This window comes from Callorhinchus milii, unplaced genomic scaffold (assembly GCF_018977255.1).
Source record: "Callorhinchus milii isolate IMCB2004 unplaced genomic scaffold, IMCB_Cmil_1.0 Scaffold2, whole genome shotgun sequence".
NCBI classification, from domain to species: Eukaryota; Metazoa; Chordata; class Chondrichthyes; order Chimaeriformes; family Callorhinchidae; genus Callorhinchus; species Callorhinchus milii.
In genome coordinates, this window is record NW_024704743.1 from 100,897,197 (window position 1) to 100,920,289 (window position 23,093).

General features: G+C 39.0%; 1 protein-coding gene across 5 annotated transcripts in view; it reads right to left on the bottom strand.

Annotated features, from left to right (window-relative positions):
- The window catches only part of epb41l3a (erythrocyte membrane protein band 4.1-like 3a), a 164,836-nt gene extending 143,273 nt beyond the window's left edge, over window positions 1-21,563 (bottom strand). For all 5 annotated transcript variants that reach the window (XM_007900967.1, XM_007900966.1, XM_007900954.1 and 2 more), the window contains exon 1: window positions 21,521-21,563. In XM_007900967.1, coding sequence (XP_007899158.1) covers window positions 21,521-21,560 — 40 coding nt within the window. In that variant the 5' untranslated portion in view covers window positions 21,561-21,563. The remainder of the gene's footprint in view (window positions 1-21,520) is intronic.
- Between the last annotated feature and the right edge of the window lie 1,530 nt (window positions 21,564-23,093).

Here is a 23,093-nt window from a genome sequence, read left to right on the forward strand (position 1 = left end):
ACAAGTTTTACAGAGCTTGAAACTTGGAGCACACTTGGTTTAAAAATACATAAGCTTTTAGTACTGTACATTTTCAGAAAAGAGATGCTCATTCAGTGAGCTTATGCCATTTAATAAATAAAAATCACAATATAAATGCACTAGGATATGTATCCAGGACTCATTGCAGGAACAGCAGACGTGCCAGTTATTGATCAGAAACAGGACATGTTTCTTGATGCCTACAAAGTAACTGAAGTATTAGCATTGAATTCTGCTCAAGTCAAAGTGCTACTTGTGAAATAATGCATTATTATTGCAGATAAGGTACAGGGTTCCTTTTTGGGGTGGGGGGGGAAGAAAAAGATTATTTCTAATGATAACATCTTCAAGGTTCACAAATTAAAATGTACCACATTAAATACAACAGCAGCAATGCATTTAGTAGGGCTCTTCTTGAGGAGTAGTGTTTCGAATCACTTAAAATACCTGCTGAATAGCAGATAAAAGACAGTCTCTTTAATTTCTTTCATTTACGACTATTGATGCTGCCTTGATGTTACATCTGTGGACAATCTGGCACCGAGGGAACATTAGGGTATAAAATGACCCTTTTAGTGAGCTGCTGGATGAGCTCATCTGTACTCTTTCCAAATATCCATTAAAAAGCAAGCCATTTGACAAACTAAATGAACCGCGATAGTCAACAAAAAATAGGGAGAACATTCAATGTCTGACTTTCAAAAAAAATCCTATCTTTTTTTTGAGAGGGAATAAACTGGCAAACAGGTTGATATGCAACACTCTATTTATCCTGCAGTTAGCACTTCATCACTATGTCCATTTGGAAGACAATTCAGAAATAAATTCCGGTTACTACATTTCCCAACATCTAGAAAAATGAGCTTTCAAATAACAAGAATATAACTCACACAATAGCACTACAAGTCCAATGGCAGCAATGTTTTACTCTGGACAAAGGAGCATAAAACAATATTACCATTGGTATATCATTTTGATTCTTTAAGAATAGTTAGGAAACCTGAAATGTGTGACCAAAATATCATGCAAAACAATTTTATAATAACTAAGTTACGGGGAGAGGCTAATGGGAAATGCATATACTGGGAAAGAGATGGTTCAGGGAAGATCTTGAAATATTATAAGATCTCAATGGATATAGAGGATCATAAGATGTTTAACATGGTCCCAGATTCTACAACTAGGGGCCAAGGACATAGGATCAGAAGAAAATAGACAGTCGTGATTTCATCACTTCATGCAGAACAGTGAACATGTGGAATAGGCTGCTATCTGTGGAGGCAGTGGAAATGGACTGAGCTAGCAAATTTAAAAGAGAATTTGATAGCTACTTTGAGAAGAAATCAATTTGAGTGTATGAGAGATAAGAGTGCTGTGTATTTTTGTTTGGCAGCCAGACAGATCCCAATGGTCTTTTACACGTCTGTACTTTACAATGTTGCTATGTGTGGCACTAACTCCAGGCTTATTGTCAGCAAGCGTCTGCCATCTTCAGTTCCATTTCTCATTTTCCCGCCCAGGGATCATGATCTAAGTCTACCCCTAAGGTAACTCAGGAAGAAACTATTAAACACATGCAAACAAGAGAGAAAAAAATACTCACTGAACGAACTGAGCTCCTACAATGCTGGATAAACTGGTAGATTTTTTTAAAAATTAACTTGTTAAAACAAATCTTGAAAGCCTTTTTTGATTCCAGCATGTTTAACATGCTGTAGGAGGGCAGGGGTTGCACCCAGAAAACAATCTTGCACCAAGGGTTTTAACAAGAAAAAGAAAGGTTGGTTTTATTATTTTGATAAGAAAGCTATGACTTTTTACAGCCATCTTCTACAGAGCTTCTCTCGCTCTCTCGACAGCTATATATATATCAGCCAATTAGCAGCTAATTAGGGCTGAATTTCAACCAACGCTGATTGGAGACCAGCTACAGAGGTTGAGGCACCTTTTTTTAAACAAATAAAAAAAACACACGCTCCTTTGCACATAAGTGGAGAGTCTAGATTTATAGAAAGCAACAACAGGGTTTATTCCCTCTGTCACACATGCACATTACAAACAACTGAACATCCCTCAGGTAGATTCAAATCCCATTAACAATGACAGTCAAATGCCACACTTCTACAGTCGTTGGAAATTCTCTTGTGATGTTGAGTCATCTGATTTTCTCTCACTTGCTCCATAATTTGTTTTAAGCAAATCAGTGTTAAGGTGTTCAGGTCACAGTCTCCATTGGAGGTGTAGATTTGAATCCCACTCCTGACAGAAATTACTTATTTGATGGAGAAGATAATAGAGGCATATAGGAGAGGGGAACAGCAAAGGTGGGGCCTCCTGTGGAGTACAAAAACTAGCATCGGCTATTTGGGCCAAATGGACTCCTTCCGTTCCCTACCATTCAATGAAACAACAGCCCCATCCACAGGCCAACCTTGAGTTCATTTGAAGAGAGGCGGAATGACTCACGTTGACTCACTTTCCTTTCTCTTTAGATGCTGCCTGACCTGCTGAGTGTTCCCAACAACTTCTGTTTTTGTTTTCAGATTTCCAGCATCTGCAGTATTTTGTGTTTTGTACCATACATGGGAAACTTTTTTCTTTTATGTTAAATTTACTTAAACTCCACAGAAAATTGTAAGATCAAGGCTATTTATTTATAAACTTGTGATTTCTCCCTCTCCTATCTAATCCATTTGCCTACAAAATACACAGTCATTGCACTTCACAGTAAATCCTGTGAAGTGCTTAGGGACATCCTCCCAGCATGAAATGCAAGAATTTTAAGATTATTGGCAGTTTTCCTATCAGAAAGATGAACAACATCAAGCCACAGATCTTGCCACATTGCAAATCCAATACACAGTTTAAGTTTCTAATCAACAATGCTTTGTATTATATCTTCAAAAGAAGTACAACAAAAGAGAATATTAAATGAGAAAACTTCAGTAAAAGAGTGATAGACATGTGGAACTGACTATCAGCACAAATAGGAGTCCTGTAGCTCAGTGGCTGGAGCACTCGCCTCACAAGCGAGAGACCTGGATTTGATTCCCGGCAGGACGAAACCATGGGCAAGTTTCCTTACTCCACACGCCTGATAATAATCCCTCAAGAAAAAAAACAACCACAAAATTGGTCACTTCAATCCATGACTATTTGTGGATACTGCTGTGCGCAATTGGCTGCTGCATTTGAAAATGTGAAAAGCACTATATCAAATGCAAGAATTATTATTATTATTAAATAGTGGAACAGGAAATGATAAAGGGTTTCAAACAACAAAATCAATTACTTTCAACTAAAACGATCTGTGGTTATTACATTGACACAGTGAAAGGAAATTGGATACATAGGTTAAATAGACTGATAGTCTATAATGTTATTGCTATCCTCTATATAACTACATTTTACATTTCCAATATTTTAATTGAACATTCCTTGGTGAAGTTAATGTACTAAGTCCTACAACTTTTAATTTTCAAAGACAAGAAATAAATGCACTGCATTTACAACAGGAAATTTAAAATAAACATTGTTAGTAGTAAATTATTTTTAAAAAAATATGAGCAATACAACACATGGAGGCTGAAAGCAAAACATCTGAAATACCACTTTTTTTAATTATTAAGGTACAGATCTAACCTTTATTGTTAGTTTGGGGAAAGTTTTTAAACAATGGCTTTAGTAGATTGTTTCAGGTTTCATTTTTGTTTCCAAACATAATATTCATATGAGTAATTCTATTACATGTAAGTAGTTCAAGGATGTTATCCCATTGCCACAGTGATGTTGAAAGGCCAGCAGGCAGGATTAGCCAACAGGGCGAGTTGGTCGATTTCACATTCTCTGCAGGAAAGCAGATTAGACAAAACAAGAGCAACAAAAATAATCAAGTTGAATCACTGGCATCTCTGGAATCAAAATCCAGGTCGCAGTTTGGAGCCCAGCACAGTTAGACCTACCAGGCAGGTAAGATTGAATGCGCAAGGCTATGTAGTTAAATATATGTGCTTCTATTTCTTCTAAAATTAAATTCAGCAAGTATTTCATTGCTGAAATAATCACATTACCTACGTCCTCTACTGGGGCTTCAAGGGCACATTGAAAAGCTGCTGCATGACTGACTTAATGCCAGCAGCAGATGGAGCCAAAAATAAAGCACTGCAAGGAGTTAAGAGCAACAGACTGCCTTTTATGTTCATTATACATGAAGAATGTGACATCTCCTGGCCATCAGAGATATGACATGATTAGAAATCCAAAACGAAACACTGAGCAGCGGTTCCTTTAACAAAAGCCTCACCTTTCTTTTCAGCACTCATTTATGTAAAATCTGCAGACTATAAATGCAGCAAGCCAGAGATTTTCCCACATCACATGTCAGACTGCTGCTTGCCTCTAGTTATAAACATAAAAACTGATAATTCTGTATTCCAGCTTTTCCAAGTACTGTACATCCAAACTACTATTTTACTAAATATGGCAATGTTGCTTAAGGTGCCCTAAAATTAGTCCATCCCAATATAGCTTTGCACACAGGTCATCAGAGACATATACAATGCAAATGAAAGTAAATATTTGTACAGTTATTGGATTTCTGGGAGCATGCGTGTCGATATAGCCTTGAGCATTGCTCAATAACAACAACATCAGCGACTTGCATTTCTATAGCATCCCAGAGCAGTTAACAGAACATAACTAGCTGAAGTATCTAATCCACAAGAGGCAAGCACAAAACTAGGCAGAGCACATCAAGTCCCATCTCCAATCTCAAACAACGTGCCTTTTTTTAAAATGCTCACTTCATTCCTGTTCACTTTCACTAATTAAATCCATAAACAGAAATTGCAGCAATTTCATTTGCTTGCAAATTATATTCCCAGTCTTCACAACTGCTCGACAGAAAGGAAACTCGGCATCTTATCGTATTCACAATCAGTTTTCAATGTTAACCCATTACCTGTCTAGTTTATGGTGCTTTCTCAGCAATTTCTGCTTCCATTGAGTCACTGTACGTTAGCAATACCTTTGAACCACACCAGACGCATTTTGATCATCTACATTTTCATAATGCCTTTCACTCCAGGAAGACGGCTCAAGTTGCTTCAAGCTGCCCGGGAGCTTAGTATGCAGGTTATGTCACATAGCAGACACAAGAAATAATCGTACAAGTTAATTTGAGAATATTCTACACCAATGTCAAAATTTTCAACACTGGAATGCCAGTCTAGATAACAGGGACTAGCTCAGTTTCTTTTCACAACGTGACAGATGATTTGAGATAAACACATCTTTTTGTCCCATTGCTAACTGGGAACATTTGTCTGAATGTTTTCATATTAGACATAATGTTGAAAAAACAATTAGGTTACATTCTCAGAAGTGTTTCTAATTTGTTCCATATTACTGACACATTTCTAACAGAAACATTGAAAAACACTTTAAAAATGAAATACGAATGAAAATCAATTCATATTTTTTTAATGCTTCGCAATGAAATTGATTAAAAACTTAAATACCATAGTACATCAGTCATATTATTTGTAATATTTATTTCATTAACTTTTGGAAATAAAATAAACCCAGCATTAAACCTTAGTAACTGAATCAGATCATTCTATGTAAAGAGATTACTGGTCTGGACACTCCATAAAATTGTCGATAAAGAAACTCTATGAGCTTAAGTTTTGACGTGAGATCACAACCTTCTGACACACAGGTGAGAATGGTACAACACAAGCAATATTGACACTTAATAAACAACACATCTCATAAGTAAACTAAAGATTGCACCGGATTGACTGTTGCATCATGTTATATTTGACCATAGGTTAGAAGATAAATATTTGTAAAATTCATGAAAATAATGCTAATCCTTGCATTTGATTTAGCACCTTTCAGTTGGAAGGACTTCTCAAAATCCTTCACAGGATATAGTGTCAACTGTAATGACAGCTCAATATAGATGGAGATATGACAGCAAAGTGGCAGAGTTGTAAATACCAGCAGGCAATTGGACATAGCTTTACAAGTCCCCAAGGGCTAGTTTTTCATTTTAGCCAATCTACCCAGGAAGATGAGGTAAGACGAAACTAGCCAAAAGAAATAGAGGGGAGGAAAATGCTTTTCCGAGCTTCACAGAAAAAGCCCTAAAATGAAGTTAAAGCATAAAATCTGTACAGTTATTTATTTACAACACAAAGACCTTTCACCAGATAAAGATCACCATTTGTTTGGTGCACAGAGGCAATCCATGGACACAATGGACCTAATGGCTTTCTTCCATGCTGTAAATTTCTAAATTTCTATGGTCTACACTGGGCAGACAAGACTCTTACTGGTACCATCAGATCAGAAGCTGTTGGGGAAATGCAACACTCTGAATTGGTGCCAAATCTAAGCTGAACTTCCTTTTTACAACACAATTTAAACTTATATTGAGCCTTTCACATCAGGAGGATGTCCCAAAATGCTTGACAATGTACTTTGCATTTTTGTGATGTGAAAACACTAAGAACTTAAATCTTTTTAATTCACAACACATTTAGAAACCTAAGTAATGATTCAACATTTGAAACATGGAATTAAAGTGCTTTTTTCATCATTTTTCCTAAAATTCAATCAATTACCAACTGGTTAATGAGGCTATGCTCAACGTCAGAAACACTGAATGTCTGTCTAGAAAGATCGGAAAATCTACGGAGGAAGTTGTATTGTGAAGATCAATTCAAGTCATGAAATCTTCCATCTGTGTTCATCATAATTCAGATCCAGCGCAGTTCAAACTCTTCCTGGAGTCATGAAAACAAACAGTACTGTCCTACCTATATGAAACATTGGTGCCCTGTGGCACATAAAAGTTCAGGCTGGCACAGTTTGCAGCACTCTCGCCTCTGAGTCAGAAGGCTGTAAGTTCAAGCCCACATCAGGACTTTGAACACATAGTCTAGGCTGACACTCCAATGAAGTGTTGGAAGAGTGCTGCATTGATAGAGGTGCCATCCTTCAGAAGAAATTTTAAATTGAGGTTCTGTCTGGCTCTTCAAATAGATGTTAAAGTGGCACTACTCGTAAAGAGAAGTGAATTTCACCGGGTGTCCTGACCAACAATCTCCCAAATAAAATTAGTCACTCATTATTTCACTTCATGACTGACTGTGGGACATCATTGTGCACAAATTGGTTGCTGTGTTCACTTACAAAACACAGTCACTGCATTTTACAGTGAATTCTTTTAGATGTTTAAGTGACGTGACAAGTAGCTATATCAAACTCAAGGTTATTATATTACAGTATTATAAATATTTTCAATAGAAAAAGTTTAGAATATGCATAGGTAGGCACTGAGTTACAAAATCAATAGTCATTACTGCACACTAATATATGAGACACATGTTTTATAATGAAAAATTCTTTATAGCCATAATGAATTTTTTTAACATTACAGGAATACAATATTCAATTCCTCATTTTACCTGATGAGATTCACCAGGACTTTATTGGATTGTAGAGGTCGACAATCAATCCATGAACAGACACCAAACTCTAGCTTGCTGCTTTATTACTGATCATAAAAATCAGCTCATCAGAAAATAAATTAATCACACTTTAGTTTTGTCAGTCTGAGGCAATCATTGAACACTGCTGTAAAATAATACAATTATTTTCAGAAGATTAGTACCTAATAGAAATGTATTTTTCCTCATATAACCAGAATTAATAAGTATATTAACGGTTCAATCAGACGCTACATGATTCCTGGATTATTGGGAAATGAACACTGCAGGAAAAGCAGGAAATCACATCCAATACAGATTAAGGACAATTAAAATCAACGATCCATTCAATTTTCTCTGCTTTCACATCCCATCCCAGTTTGATTGGGCCAGATGAAATTGTGTCAAACTGAAGTTTAAAATGCTACTGATTCACTTACCTAAAACTACAAATGACTATACATTTGGTCACACAGACTTGCTTTCCCAATATTGGTCCTCAAAATTCTGCTGAATTTGCAAACAGTGCGTGGGGTAAATTTCCAGCTGGGTCCAGATTTATGCTATTTAACACAACATTTCTGAGTTTGCAGAATTTGGCAAATTGTTGAATCAAGTTTTGACTTTTCTGTCAGGCTGGCAAGAGCCAAGGCTTGGGGACACCAGGATGTGGGTTGGGGTACTGCTAAATTTGACCTGCTAAAGCCTATATAATAATAATAGTAATAATCCTTGCATTTGATGTAGCGCTTTTCACGTCTTCTCGATGTCTCAAAGCATTTCACAGAATTTGCTGTAAAGCGAATTGATCGTATATTTGTGGGCGAAACATGGGAGCCAATTGCGCACAGTGTCCCACAAACAGTCGTGGATTGAAGATGACCAATTTATTATTGTTTTGTTTTGGAGGGATTATTATTAGGCGTGTGGAGTAAGGAAACTTGCCCAAGGTTTCGCCCTGCCTAGAATTGAACCCAGGTGCCTCGCTTGCAAGGCGAGTGCTCTAACCACTGAGCTACAGGACTCCATATGCCTATCTTGCCATTGAGGATACTATCTGGCAGCCAATTTGTACATAGCAATGTCCCACAAACAGCCATGAAGTGAATTATCAATTTTATTGAGTAATGCCAGGGGATCTTTAAAGTCCACATGAACAAGCACAAACAACATCAGTTTAATATCTCATGGATAGACTGCACCTCCAGCAATGCAGCACTCCCCCAGCACTGTATCGGAGTGTCAGCCTAGACGAGGAGAAATAGTTCTGCAAAAACTCACGAAGCTGAGGTTTGCATTGTGTCACAGACTGTTACATCTTGAACCAGAATAAGATGTATTGTTATATATATCCATTTCAAACTTATTACAGAAAATGAAACCCACAAATCCGGATTCAGTTTTACTACAAGAAAAAGAATTTCAGTCTGTCAAATGAGACGTTAAAAATGCAGTCCTGTCTGTGGCTATTCAGGGGAATGTTAAAGATCCCATGGTGCAATTTGAAAAGAGAAAGGAGTTCTTCCCAATGTCCCAGCCACCAATCCCCAAATAAAATTGATCATTAACTTCTTGGCTGTTTGTGGGTCATTCCTGTGTGCAAACTGGCTGCCGTGTTCGCCTACAAAATACATTACTCTTCACAATAAATCTGGGGTTCTACACAGTTGATTAGAACTATCACTGTACCTGCTGCTCCCTGTGGGCTATGCTTTAGATGAGTGATGGCTACACAAGTTAACATTGACAAGGGAACCAAAGTAAAAACTTTCATCAGGTTTTCATAGACACAACTCAGTCTACCAACTTAAAAATAGCTTGCATAACGAATGCTTTAAAAGGAACACAATGGCGATTTGAGATATCTTTTCTACTTCACTGAAGTATGCATGTCTTACAATGCTGAAGATAACTCTCTATATGGCTATCATCCACCACGCTGCTATCTGAAACCCAAATTATTAACTCTGGAAGATAAGGTCATTCTCACTGTAATTTCCCCATATCCCAGAACTCATATATTACCAGATACTGAACGTGAATGTCAAAGAGGCAAAAAAAAACCACAGGCAAATTGCAACTCATGTCTCAAGTTTAGAGATTTCTGCTGACAAACTCATTATTGCCCCATCAATTTATTGGGTAATAAAGAGACAACAGCAAGTCAAATTATGCTGACATCAAACTACAACAGGTTGCTCTTAACCTTTGAACAGGTGTAGCTGTCAGCCATAAACAATTTGATTATTTCTAAGAATTGGCTCTGCACTCAGTTTTCAGGTCAAAACAGGATTTCGGGAATGTAGAATAGAGAATACTAAAAAGGCCAAGATCCCCACTTGGCATGAAATGGAGTCAGTCAGTTACTGTTTTAGTTTTGTCATCAAGACACTTTAATTCAGCAGCAAAGCTATCGGTATCAGCACTGATATCAATTGTACTGCTGCTGAATTAAATATTTTAAAGTAACCTTGCGCTATAAACTAATATCATCCATCTTAATTGATAAACTTAATTTAAAAGGTTTGAGCTACTGCATTTCCAACAGATCTCGTCCGTTTGAAATGCAAAGGGTCTGAGCTGTACTGTTTCAAAGTAAACCATGTCGGCTACAGTGAAACTCATATAAGTCACTCGCAGTGTGAGACTTTGACTCTGAAGAGATGCCAGGTCAGAGCTGAGGTCTCGTGAGTATTGTTTGCCGCTTTTTCCAATGACTGTGCTGTTTAAATGCTGTTTCACCCTATTGCCTATAATTCTACCAGAACTCCTTAACAGGAATAAATAATTTGGCAAAATAGCAAGGCCAATAGGCCTTGATGATGCAGCAGTTTTGCAGACTCTCCTTTCACCCCTGATGTCGGGGCTCTACTGAAGCCCAGCCATATTGTATGAAAGGTTGCCAACTGCAAAGATCCTACATATAGAGAGTCAGGACAGTTTAAAGGCAGATCCTAAAGGTAAGATTCTACAACCCAAAATGGTCTATAGCTTGGCCTAAAGTCATAATCTTACTCAGAGAGGCAGGCAGGTGAAGGTTCGAAAGGTAGCTGGCGCACAAAATGGAACACGTTACATTGATGAAGTAGGAGCGGACTAAGAAGTGCAAATTATTTTGGGACAAGGTAGAGGAAGCATTATTTTGTTCCTGGCCCTCACTATCTTACTTGGGAGTCCCCTGAGCAGAAAAGTGTTCCTTTTCTGAATGTAGATGCTGCTCATTTGGATAATCCCAAGAACAACAACAAGATTATATTTGTATAGCGCCTTTCACGTCGGGGGGATGTCCCAAGGCGCTGAACATGCATTATAAAGTGCTTCTAGTTTTATAATCTAGTTGAAACTTAAAGAATGCCTTTTAGATCAAGAGGATTTCTTAAAATGTTTCAAGATGCTGTAGGTTACCCAAGCTGGGAGTGGGGGAAGCTGATGAAGGAGAGGGTGGGGGTAAAGGCAACCAAAAGCATAGTTGAAAAGAAAGGTGTTCAGGTGGAAAGGGAGGGAGGGGAGGAGGCAGAAAAATTCTGAGATCGAGTTTTAGAGATGTAGGCAAAAGAGGTTAGGAGGTCACAGAAGTAAGGGGGAGCAAGACTATGGAGGGCTTTTGAAGGTGAGGACCAGGATCTTGAACTGTATCCTCTGTGTGATGGGAAGCCAATGGAGTCGGTAGTAAACCAGTAAATTTGGATAGGCTGTTCCTTAATTACCAAACAAATCCTCAAAAAATCACTCACAACTTAGTCACATGTACCTTAAGTAATTAAATCACCAGTGTTATTGTACCAATCCTAAGTGAGTAGCCTACATTTCCTCTCAAACAGCAGCTATCAAACTGGGCAGATCATAATTGTGTTCTTTGCCTAAATATGGTGTCCTATTTGTTTTAATCAGTAACTAAAATGGCATTGAGGAAGCAAGTTCAAGTTTCGATTAACATATTCTGCAATACATTTTAATGTATCAAACCTTTGCATAGTGCCCAGATTTAATGGCTTTGCGATCACCTCTACAATATAGCTTATAAACTGGTAAGCCAGTGCTCCCACACTGAAATAAAGTACAGTTTAGAGAGTACAACATTTTGAGGCCATTCGACTTCAACATTCAAGACAATCACTTTCAGCTGTAATATCCTCAGCTGCAGAATAATGTGTTTTTTTTTTAAAAAACTCCCCATTCCTGCTGGAGCTGAAAGTGGAATAGTCTGTTTTTTTAAAAAACAAAAATATCTGAAAGGAAAGGGAAATCCAACAGGAAAACCGGATCTGTGTTTAATGACTCATCCAATTGACGACACCTCCAACAAAACAGTGCACCTCCAGCATTGCCCTGGAGTGTCACCTCCACTGTGCGAATTCAAAGGCCCAAGATGGTGCCTGAACCCATAACCTTCTGAGTCAGAGGCAAGAGTGCTATCAACTGAGCCAGACTGAAGCAGATATAGCAGCTTCCCAACACATACTTCAACAACCCGTTGAAGTGACTTCAATAGTATCCTGATGAGTTGGAATTTGGCCATTTTTGCCCACTTCATTTATGATGTGGCCTCTGAGACATTGCATTGAGACGATTGCATTACAATAGGGCAACCCTGCATTTTTTTAAAAAAACGTGCACCTTTCAGTTTCGATGAAGGATTATGATCAAAACTCGTTCAGATGCCAGTTGATCTGCTCTGTACACCTAAAGCATTATTTATTTCAATTATTACGTTTTTTTTTACAACAAAAACAACATCAGTTAATGCTATTTTAATTCGATTTGCTAATATTTGTTATTCATGAACTCAATTGTTCACGCTTCTCAGTGGTTTAGTGTTAAGGTATTCCTAAGCTTAAAATCAAGAGCTCAGTATCCTGAAACGTAGGTTAATGGAAGCTTCAGCACAATCAATGGTTGCCTGCCATTTACAAAAGCTGCATCGTTTAAATGTACTATTTATAGAACTCCCCTGCAGTCTACAGCAAATTATTCCTCCATAATACAGTAGTAATTACATCACAAAGGAGGTTAATACCTTCTTGTGGGCGTAGCAGACAAAGTACCCAGCACTGAGACGCTGGAGCTCTCTGAGCAAAGGTAAATAGAAAGCTACACTTCCATTTTTAAAGAGGGACCTTTCGAAAACAATGAAAGAATTATGATCTATTAAGCAGCCTTCTGGTTTGCTCAGTTGATCATTTGCATGTATTTGTGTAAACAGTGACTGCTCAGGACAGCCGTTGGTTTGGAAGAGTCACTAAGCCCCAGAAGATGATTAACCCTTCTGCCAACAGTGACATGAACAAGCGTATGTTACATAGATATATATCTGTATGTATTGTTAAATACATTTATAACAACAACCTGCAATTACCAATGATCGGCAGTTTGGGGTTAATGCATTCTTCTTCACTCCTGGATTGGCAGGAAAAACCCATAAAGGTGGCAAGATTGCCTTTTTAACAGAAGTGGTACGCAACACACAAAACAGCTGATACCAAGGAGTGAATTCAAGGTTCTATCCTCACCTCTCACTTCTCTGAACTGCTTGGAAGAAAAATTCTTGCATTTTATAAAATTTCTCAAAACACTTAACAAGTAATTACTGTTTAATATAGTGATTGTTTTTGTAGTCACACTTTAGCCTCACCTTTGATATTTACACCATCTGAAGTCCTCAACACTATTGTATTTATTAGATTCCATACATAATACAGCAGAAATAAATACTGTAAATGCATTTCAAGGCTGCCCCAATAGCCCGAGCCGGTTCAGATGTTGAACACAGCATTCTATTGCATCAATATAACATTTCTGACATTTGTCTAAATAATTTACCAGAAAATAATACATGGATCAGCATAAATTCATGGAACAAAGTGACTTGCTGAAGAATTGATTTTCTTCTTGCAAAATTTTACATTAAAATCAATAATTGGCCTTAACATTTTGTAAAGGTTCATAAGATAGGAATTCAAAATCTTCACTCAGTTTTAGAAATGAACCACACGGTCATGCTGTAGAATGCCTTTCAGATCACTTTTTCACATCAATATTTGCTTCTCGGATAAACTATCCATCCTAATCTCAATTTGCTATGTCCCGCTGTACACTTTAATATTCTTTTGTTTATACTTCACATCACTGGAAATGCTAGGAAAACCATCAGCAGTGTTTTTTTCTCTCACCTGACCATGATCTGAACACCACAAAGCATTTTCTGATAGTCAGACAGCCTATCAGCTGTCAGAGACTTTCAATCAACTACGGACAGAAATGTAAAGCATCAAATCGCTGAACACAATGGGAAAACTTATTCTAAAGAAATCAGAAATATTGAGCTTTTCTTTCTTCATTTATAAAAGCACAGACACGATAGGCCAAATGGCCTCCTTCTGTGCTATAAATTTCTATAGTACTATCAAACAGTAAAGGGAATCTACTCTTAAAATGGCTCTCACCCCAATTCTTAAATTTTCTTTATGCAAAAACGCCATCCTTAGGAGTCCATTATGCATTCTTGACCAGCTGCCTTCCTTGGTATGGCATTTCCGTTGTCCTGCCAACTCATGAACTATCTTTCAAAACAACATCTAATCATCTCTCTGTACTTAACCTCAATCTCATTGCTAATCATTTATATATCCAGCTTTTTTTAAAAGGCGTTAATTGAAAAAGCATTAACTGTGAGTCAATGCAACACATCCACTTACTGTGCAAGGAGAAAGAATGTTCCTTTTAATCTCACACCTTGCTTGAGGCCAGTTGAATTCAACCTACAGCATTACACGCTCTGTTACCTTGAAAGTATTACACTGCAGTCCAACCACTCAATTGAAGCAGATGATTTGGTCCTAGAAATTGAGTTGCAAAGGTAAGTTCAGAGAACTTGGGGAGGATACGTTTGCTATGGGGAGAGCGCAGGGAGTGGTAGTCATTTGGATAGCTCTTTTAAAAGAGCTGGCACAGACACGATGGGCCAAATGGTCTCCTTCTGTGCTGTATACGGATGCACATTCCACCTCACCAAGCCAGTCAGGAACCTGGGCATCTTGTTTGACCCTCAACTGTCCTTTCTCCCCCATATCCATGCCATGACCCACTCTGCCTTCCCCATCTCCGCAACAAATGAAGTCCTGTAGCCCAGTGGTTAGAGCACTCTCCTTGCAAGCGAGAGACCTAGGTTCAATTCCGGGCTGAAACCTTGGGCAAGTTTCCTTACTCCACATGCCTAATAATAATCCCTCCAAAACAAAAAACAATAATAAATTGGTCATTTTCAATCCATGACTGTTTGTGGGACACTGCTGCCGCGTTTCACCCACAAATATACAGTCAATTCACTTTAAAGTATATTCTGTGAAGCGCTTTGAGACATCTAGAAGATGTGAAAAGCGCTATATCAAATGCAAAGATGATTATTATTATTATTATTAACATTGCCCGACTCCGCCAGAGGCCGCCGAAACCCTCATACACTCATTTGTCACCTCAAGGCTCGACTACAGAAACTCCCTCTTTGTCGGCCTCCCCAACTCTTCCCTCCACAAGCTGCAGAATCATCCAGAACTGTGCAGCTCGTGTTCTCTCCCGCATCAGGCTCCATGACCCCCATCACCCCACCCTCGCCCGGCTCCACTGGTTTCCCATTCATCAGGCTCCTCGTCCTCACTTTCAAGGGCCTCCATGACATTGATCCTCCTACCTCTCTGACCTGCTAATCCCCTATCAACCTGTCCGCTCCCTCTGTTCAGCTGGCTCTGGCCTGCTCCATGTCTCCCGCCCGAACCACCCTACCGTTGGTGGCTGGGCTTTCAGCCTCTGCCCCCACCCTTTGGAACTCCATCCCGCAGCCCCTTCGCCTTGCTCCCTCCCTTGCCTCCTTCAAGGCACGGCTCAAGACCCTCCTTTTCGACTGTCTTCAGTCGCACTCATACCTCTCTGCCCTTTTGCAACCCTGCCGCCCCAAGCTTGTGTCCTGATCCCTGACTGTTCAGCACCTTGGGACGTCCTCCCAACGTGAAAGGCGCTTTACAAATGTAATTTTGTTGTTGTAGTATAATTCTATAATTCTATGATGATGTGATAGACAATAAGCCAAAATCAAATGAATGAGAAGTACTAGAAACCTTGGGAAAAAGGGAAGGTCACAAGTGGTCCAACAGGAGATTCAGGAGGCAGCCAAATAAATGAAGCAGAAGAAACATGGAACAATGGGATCAAAAATAGCAGTGATCCTTTTTACCACCAGCAGCAAAAAGCAGGCAGAACTGCACTTAATGTCAGCAAAACTACTGTAGAAAGATTCATTCACCTCATTGCGCGAACTGAAATTACAACAATGCAGCAAATCAAATTAATCTTTAGGCTTAATTATAAGGAAAACAAATTCCTGCCCTTTTGTAATGGAAAATGATGGAAAAAATGAAAGCAATAATTCAGCAGGGGATGTTAGTTAGCGATTGGACAAGCATCCAGATTAAAAAAGGTTGTATTCACATAATGGGGCAAAGAGCTCAAAACAGCATACTGTTGTTTGAGTTATAACACAGATTAAGTCCCCCCCACCCACCTCCATCAATAAATTCTATCAATCAGCTTGTACAGGATGAAACTGGTTTTGGATACACTCAACATAAACAAGATATTAGAGGCGACTTATAAAGAGCAGGGAATTGGGATTAGGTTGCTTGGCTTCTTGAGGGGCAAACACTAATGTGAAAAAATGGGCCAAAAGACTTACTGTAGTAAAGTAAATTTCTATGGTTTGAAAACATTGGTACCAGAGGTTTAAACAGATCTATTTAATGCAAAAATGTACTATTTTGGAAAAGAATGTAGAAAATAAGCAACAAAGCTTGATTCATCCATGGCGCGATATGACTTTATGTGGTCATAAGACTCCAATGGATTTTTAGTCCATTACATTAACCACACAGCTGCTTTCCTTTTTTAAGGTAATGCATTTTTGAACAGCAAACTGCAAATATGTACACAATGAAGAAGTGTCCATTAGCAAATATGGAAAAAGAGAACAATTTGAGAGTGATTATTGATCAGTCATTGAAAGTTTCCAGTCAACGGGATGTCATTATCAACCAAAGTAATCAAGTACTTGAATGTATCAAGGGCAACTGACTAGTCATCACAAGCTAGTAAGCTTTGTTTAAATCACTGGTGAGGCCACTTAGTGAATATTATGTGCAATTCTGGCACTCTCCCCTCAAAAGGCTATCAATGTGTTGGGCAAACTTCAGCAAAGATTGCTCAGGATAATTACAGGATTTGAGCTCTATGGTCTGAGAAAAGACTCACAGAGCTAAACTGATTTTCATTGCAGAAGGATCTGAGGGGGAACCTGGTCTCGGGCTTCAGAATTCTGAGAAAAGTACATGGCAAACAAGTTAGCAATTTGACTAAAGTAAGGAGTTTTACTCTTATCAAGTCTAGAGTCTATTCGCTTCTTATCAGTAAATTTACTGACCCAAGCTGAAGAGTAGGCAATTGCCACCAAAGGTCAATGCATTTACCACGAGGAAAACAGTAACTCCCCACATGAACACAAATTCCAAATTCACAACCACCAATGCAAAATTACAGATTAAAATAAATGTTCTTTCACACACATACCAAGAAGACTCCTGGATGAAACACACACTTCTTTACATTTTAATTTAATGTCTTGACAAAGATAAATGGGTATTTGGTGAAAAAGGAACTGAAGACTACAGGGATAAATGGGGTTAAATTGTCAGATACTCCCTGGGACAAGAAGGCTTTGTATTGGTAGGGTGGGAGGAAGATTGTGGAGCGTTTTAAATCAACAACAACAACTTGCATTTATATAGCGCCCTTCACCCGAGTCGTGTCTCGGAGTGATTAGCATTGCACTAGAGTTTTAGGTGGTGATTGAATATCAAGTAATTGAATATTATAGAGATTTTCTTGATCACCATTGAAAATTATTTGCACAGAACCTTCTCTCAATAGATTAAAGAGATGCCATTGAGAGAGTAAACTGTACATAGTCTCTTTAAATAGAACACATCGCAGGGACTTGTGATTTAATGATAATGCACCACTTATTGATAATGCACCATGTGCTCACCACTTAGAGATTTATTTTCAGTGAATAACTGGTATCCGATGTGTATTCTATGTATAATATACTGGATGGACGAAAACTTTCTTTAGGAAAAAAAGGCTGGAACGTGAACTTTTTCTACTTTCTTTTAAGAATAATGAGTGACGAGAGTTGAATCAGGAATTGAAATAGTAACTAAATATACTTTTATTATAAAGATGAATTTGAACTGTAGCAATGCGATCTTAATTACAAACTGAGATCACATCAATAACCAGTATCACCTCATATTTAAGTTTTAGCTTTCCATAATGTTTGTTTAACCATAATTTCACAGAAACATTCCTATGATTCAGCGATTTCAACCTGTAAATATCTAGGTGAAACAGACCTGGAAAATCCCAAGTTCACTCAGTGTCAAGCCTCACAAATGAAAAACGGTCACTTGGGTGAGCTAGCAGTGGATGACTAGGGTCTAAATGAAGGTGACAAAACACATTCAGAAGAGTCTTTGAGGGGAAAAAAATTAGGAAGGAAAAATAATGCGCAGAACTTACCCTTCTATAGCTCTCAGGTTTATCAAGTGGACAGCAAAAAAATGTTTGGAAGGAAATGCAATTTTGGAATTTTGTATCTATTTTCAAATGAATAAATATTAATAATAATAATCCTTGCATTTGATATAGCACTTTTCACATCGGGAGGACGTCCCAAAGCGCTTCACAGAACACACTGTAAAGTGAATTGACTGTATATTTGTGGGCGAACGCGGCAGCCAATTGCACACAGCAATGTCCCACAAACAGTCGTAGATTGAAAATGACCAATTTATTATTGTTTTGGGTTTTGGAGGGATTATTATTATTATTGGATTGGGAATTAGCACTAAATATTGAGAGAGAGAAAGAGAAAGAGAAGCCTGGGAAAAAGATTCCCTGTACTATTGTATCTCAGCAAGTTTATTGTTTTTCATATTGTGGGACAAAATTTCCGAGTGCAGCATTGCTCAGCCAAATAAGACATACAATCAAAGTCAACTGTAAGTTAGGGTTGAGAATTGTCTAATTGTTGAATTACTATGAAATTATGAACATCTTTTGCAATAGTTTTCTATTAGACATCAGTATTCAGATAAAAGAGCTTATAAGTGGCAAACTTTACTAGCTAACAAATACGAGTAGCGGAGTATTTGGATATTCACAATCAGTCACAAAGCAACATCCTAGCATGTATCCCTAAAATTAACAATGCAAGTACAACGGAGGAAAACACAATTTTTCCTAAGCGTATGATTTTAACAACTCCAAGATGCAGCAGTCCAGCTTGAAGGGTGCTATATAAAGGTAAGTTATTGTTTCAATCTGTACACATAGCCCAGACAGAAAAAAACATTTCTATGAACACAGCAATCCTCCACTTATAACTAATATTCTATGTCATCACTGTTCTCAAAAGATTTCCTAGAATAGCGTATTTTAGAACTTGAACACAAACCATCTACCATTTTCTATAAAACCTTGCAATCATAGCAATCATATTCTAAGTTACCTTAACAGCTTAGCACTGTGAAGTGAAGATGGTAGGATTGGTATTCTGGAGGAATGAGATCAAATGAGCCAATGGATTTTCTTTATTCGAATCTCTCATGATTTTGCAAACTAGCACAGTATAGCATTTTTAAACAAATTGAACTTCAGACATTATAATGCTTTATATCATATACAGGTAATATTAGAATTACAGTGGAAAATGTTACTTGCCAGATTTTATAGATGGGGTTAATTTTCAGCTTTAATAAAATACAAAGAATATAGGAAAAGCTTGAAGCTTATAGTGAGATTCTTTTCTACTGTTTTCTTCAAGACACCCCTATTTCTGATTTTTGTTTGGATTGTGGCAATAATTGCCTCCTTCTGCACATAATCTATTTGGGACATGTTTCCTTTAAATTCAACTAACAGTTTGAGTAAGTGAATAGATAATATTGTGATTTAAGTCCTGCTTGACAGGCATTTTTAATTAAAAACACTTCATGCACTTTTCATTACTGATTGGAACTGCAACATTGAGCATCAATAGCAAATGCTCTAAGCAAAGAATTTGGAATGGCCTGCAATTTTAATCAAGAACCATAAGAGTAAATTTAATATGTCCACTGAAAAGTGCTTTCTTTGGTTACAATGACTAAGGCCTCAGGTACAATAAAGACTGTAAAATCAACAGGACATTTAGCATCATCAATTAATGATGATTTCTGCAGGATATGGTGCCATAGATGATTTTACAATTCATATTTAATAGCATATATTACATTCTACTATGCACATTAAAAACACGAAGAGCCATGTAATATTGTAAAACACAATGTATTTCTGTATTAACTGAAGATCACAATAATAGAATCCCCAGTTGTACCATTACTGCAAAATTCACACCACCAAACATGAATCCAGTAAGAATATCTATACTGATTAAAGTCATTTCAAAATATGCTTGCGGCAACAGTTGTGAAAGAGGTACAAAAAGATCCAGTCTCCCTGCAGATATAGTATTTCAACACTCTTGAAGTTTATTACTGTACTGTTGTTTAGTTATTCATATTGTACAATTTAGCTCAGATAAATCATACAATAAAATACTCACGTGGATGAACGATGTCCAAAATCCAGGATAGATACCATAAAAATCAAACGCAGGCATATCGCAACGTGGATTATTGAGCATCAGGGTTGATAACATGGAAAAGAAAAGAATTAAGCATTAAGTAAAAAGAAAGAAAAGACCGATCATTCAAGTTTTGAGCAACTCATATTTAATTCAAGTTTTGTGTCTGCCTCAGTCTCTCAGTCCCTCTGAAGCTTGTCAGCAGTGGAATTCTGGCAAGCTAAAGGCAATGCAGTACTCACCACAGACTTGAAAGTTAATTAATTTTATTTCAGATCCCACTGAAGACTTTACTGGTGAGTGAAAAACAATTCAATTAATGCATACAGTTGGCTCTGCTTCCTTTTTAAATATATACTCCCTTCTTTCCTCTTCTCCCCTCCGCCCCAAACTCCAGACGCACGCAAGTTTCTACAGTAGTATTAATGATGTATACATGTACTGTGTTTAATAACTGTGTATAATACTGTATATGATATAATATTGTATAAATAACCCTGGAAGCAACATTCTTAAGATCTACCTTTGCTGAAAAAATGTAGACATGAATCTCATTTTCCTCATTCAAATAGCTGTTTTACACCAACTGTGAAGATAAAGTGCCTTCAATACCTCTTGTGGTATATAAACTACAAATTATAAAACTACAAAGTACAATTCAGGACACCAAAACGTGATTGGGGAACAGCTATAACTGGTTAGTGTTCTCGGTTATCAATATCTCTGATGATAAAAAGTTGGAAATAAAATGGCCCTAATCTTGCTCCATTGAAACTCTGTGTAAACTTTTAATGATTTAAAAAATAGGGATTTAAAAGGGGAGAATAAACGTGTTCATATCACTTTGCATTTTAATCCTTACGTCTGTCATTGCAGTTATTGCAAGAACCTCATCTTCAGTTAAATGCAGTGCAGCCCTTATCATTCAGAAGTGAGTTGTTAAACTTGTTGCCAAGCTATAAATGAAAGCAACTTAAGCAGCATAGCTCCAATCTCCAAACCACTACAGAATGAAATTGAGTAGATTGTCTAATGCCTACCTTCCTTCCTTCCTTCCTTCCTTCCTTCCTTACATGCTCCAGTAATCAATCAAATGCATTAGTATGGGCGAAGCATCCACATTATGAATGTTATCAGTGTGCGATGATGCCTTCACCGCATGGAAAGGAAACTACCACTTATTGCATCGTACAGTACTGAAAACGCAGCAGCAACCGCAGTGTGTACTTAGTCAGACTGCGCTGTCCCTCAGATGCAGATTCCCTTAATCTACCTTTGCAGATGAATCTCTCTGGAACAGCAACTCCCAACATGTTCCCACATCCTTATTTAAGGTGTTCTTACCCACACAGCCACACAACCTGCATAATGCAATGGCCTGTGAGTCTGCACCAACACTTTACCAATGCTGAATAGCAAATGTTAACGTGTCTGCGCTCAGTTTAGCCGCTGTGCATTCACAAATCGCTTCGGGGTTCATTCATCGGAGGTAATGACTGTTGATGTAACTGTGTGACTTGTCCAAACTTCCCGACGTTGCTCGGGATGGCGATGAATTCAGAACCTGCACCGACACTGGGAACCAAACGCCTTTTTTAACGGCACAAATAATGGGAGTCAAACGACAGCCCCAGTCGAGGGGTCTCCAAAACATATTCCGCTGACAGGTGATGGTGTCCCCGGACACACATCGAGAGCCTCACACTGCAGTCAGGAACTGGGAGCGGAGTGAGGCACTGCCACACGTCTGATCTCTGTCGCGCAGTAAGTAAGTCAGTAAGTAAGTAAGTAAAGTGTCGGATTAACGTGGTCCCCAACCACAGTCCCTGTGACAGCCGCCGCCCCCACACAGACAGATGTTCACATCACTGCAAAGCCACGACACCGTCTCATCCGCCCCCACAGCCCCAGCGGTGCGCCACCAGGACCCGCATTCACTTTAGCCGTCTCGAGCCCCGACTCCTGGTCTCTCACCTGTTCCTGTGTCGATACCGACAACTCCCGACCCAACAGTCCCCGATGGAGATTTGATTTGCAAACCACCGCGCGGGGGGGACCCGGGGGGGGGACGGGGGGGGGGACGGGGGGGGGACGGGGGGGGACGGGACGTCGAGACAGAAATCAAAGGACGAGGTGGGAAAACAGCCTCGTCAGCCTTTGCCTTTGCTTTGCCTTTGCTTTGCCTTCTCCTTTACGGTGTGGACGTCAATGTTAAATGAACGGACGTCCACCTACAGCCAAACATGTCCCGGTGTCGCGCAGCGGCAGCGAAGGCTCTCACACTCTCTCTCTCGCTCTCTCTCACTCACTCTCTCACTCACTCAGCGCTGTGCCCCCGCACCCCCCGCAGCGCCCGCCCCTCGCTCCCCAGGAGCCAATGGCAAGCGTGGGATCTCGAGGGCTCGCTGCTGACTGGCCGGCGCCGCCTGTCAATCATGCAATCCGGCCACAGCTGTCAGTCAGGGCTGGGCTGCAAAGGTAGTTTCAGCTCGACTTTAACCTTGGGATCAGCCACACAGCCACACACACACAGCCAGACACACACACACAGCCACACACACACACACACACACACAGCCACACACACACAGCCACACACACACACACAGCCACACACACACACACACACAGCCAGACACAGCCACACACAACCAGACACACACACACACAGCCACAGCCACACACACACAGCCACACACACACACACAGCCAGACACAGCCACACACACACACACACACAGCCACACACACACACACACACACACAGCCAGACACACACACACACACACACAGCCACACACACACAGCCAGACACACACACACAGCCACACACACACACACACAGC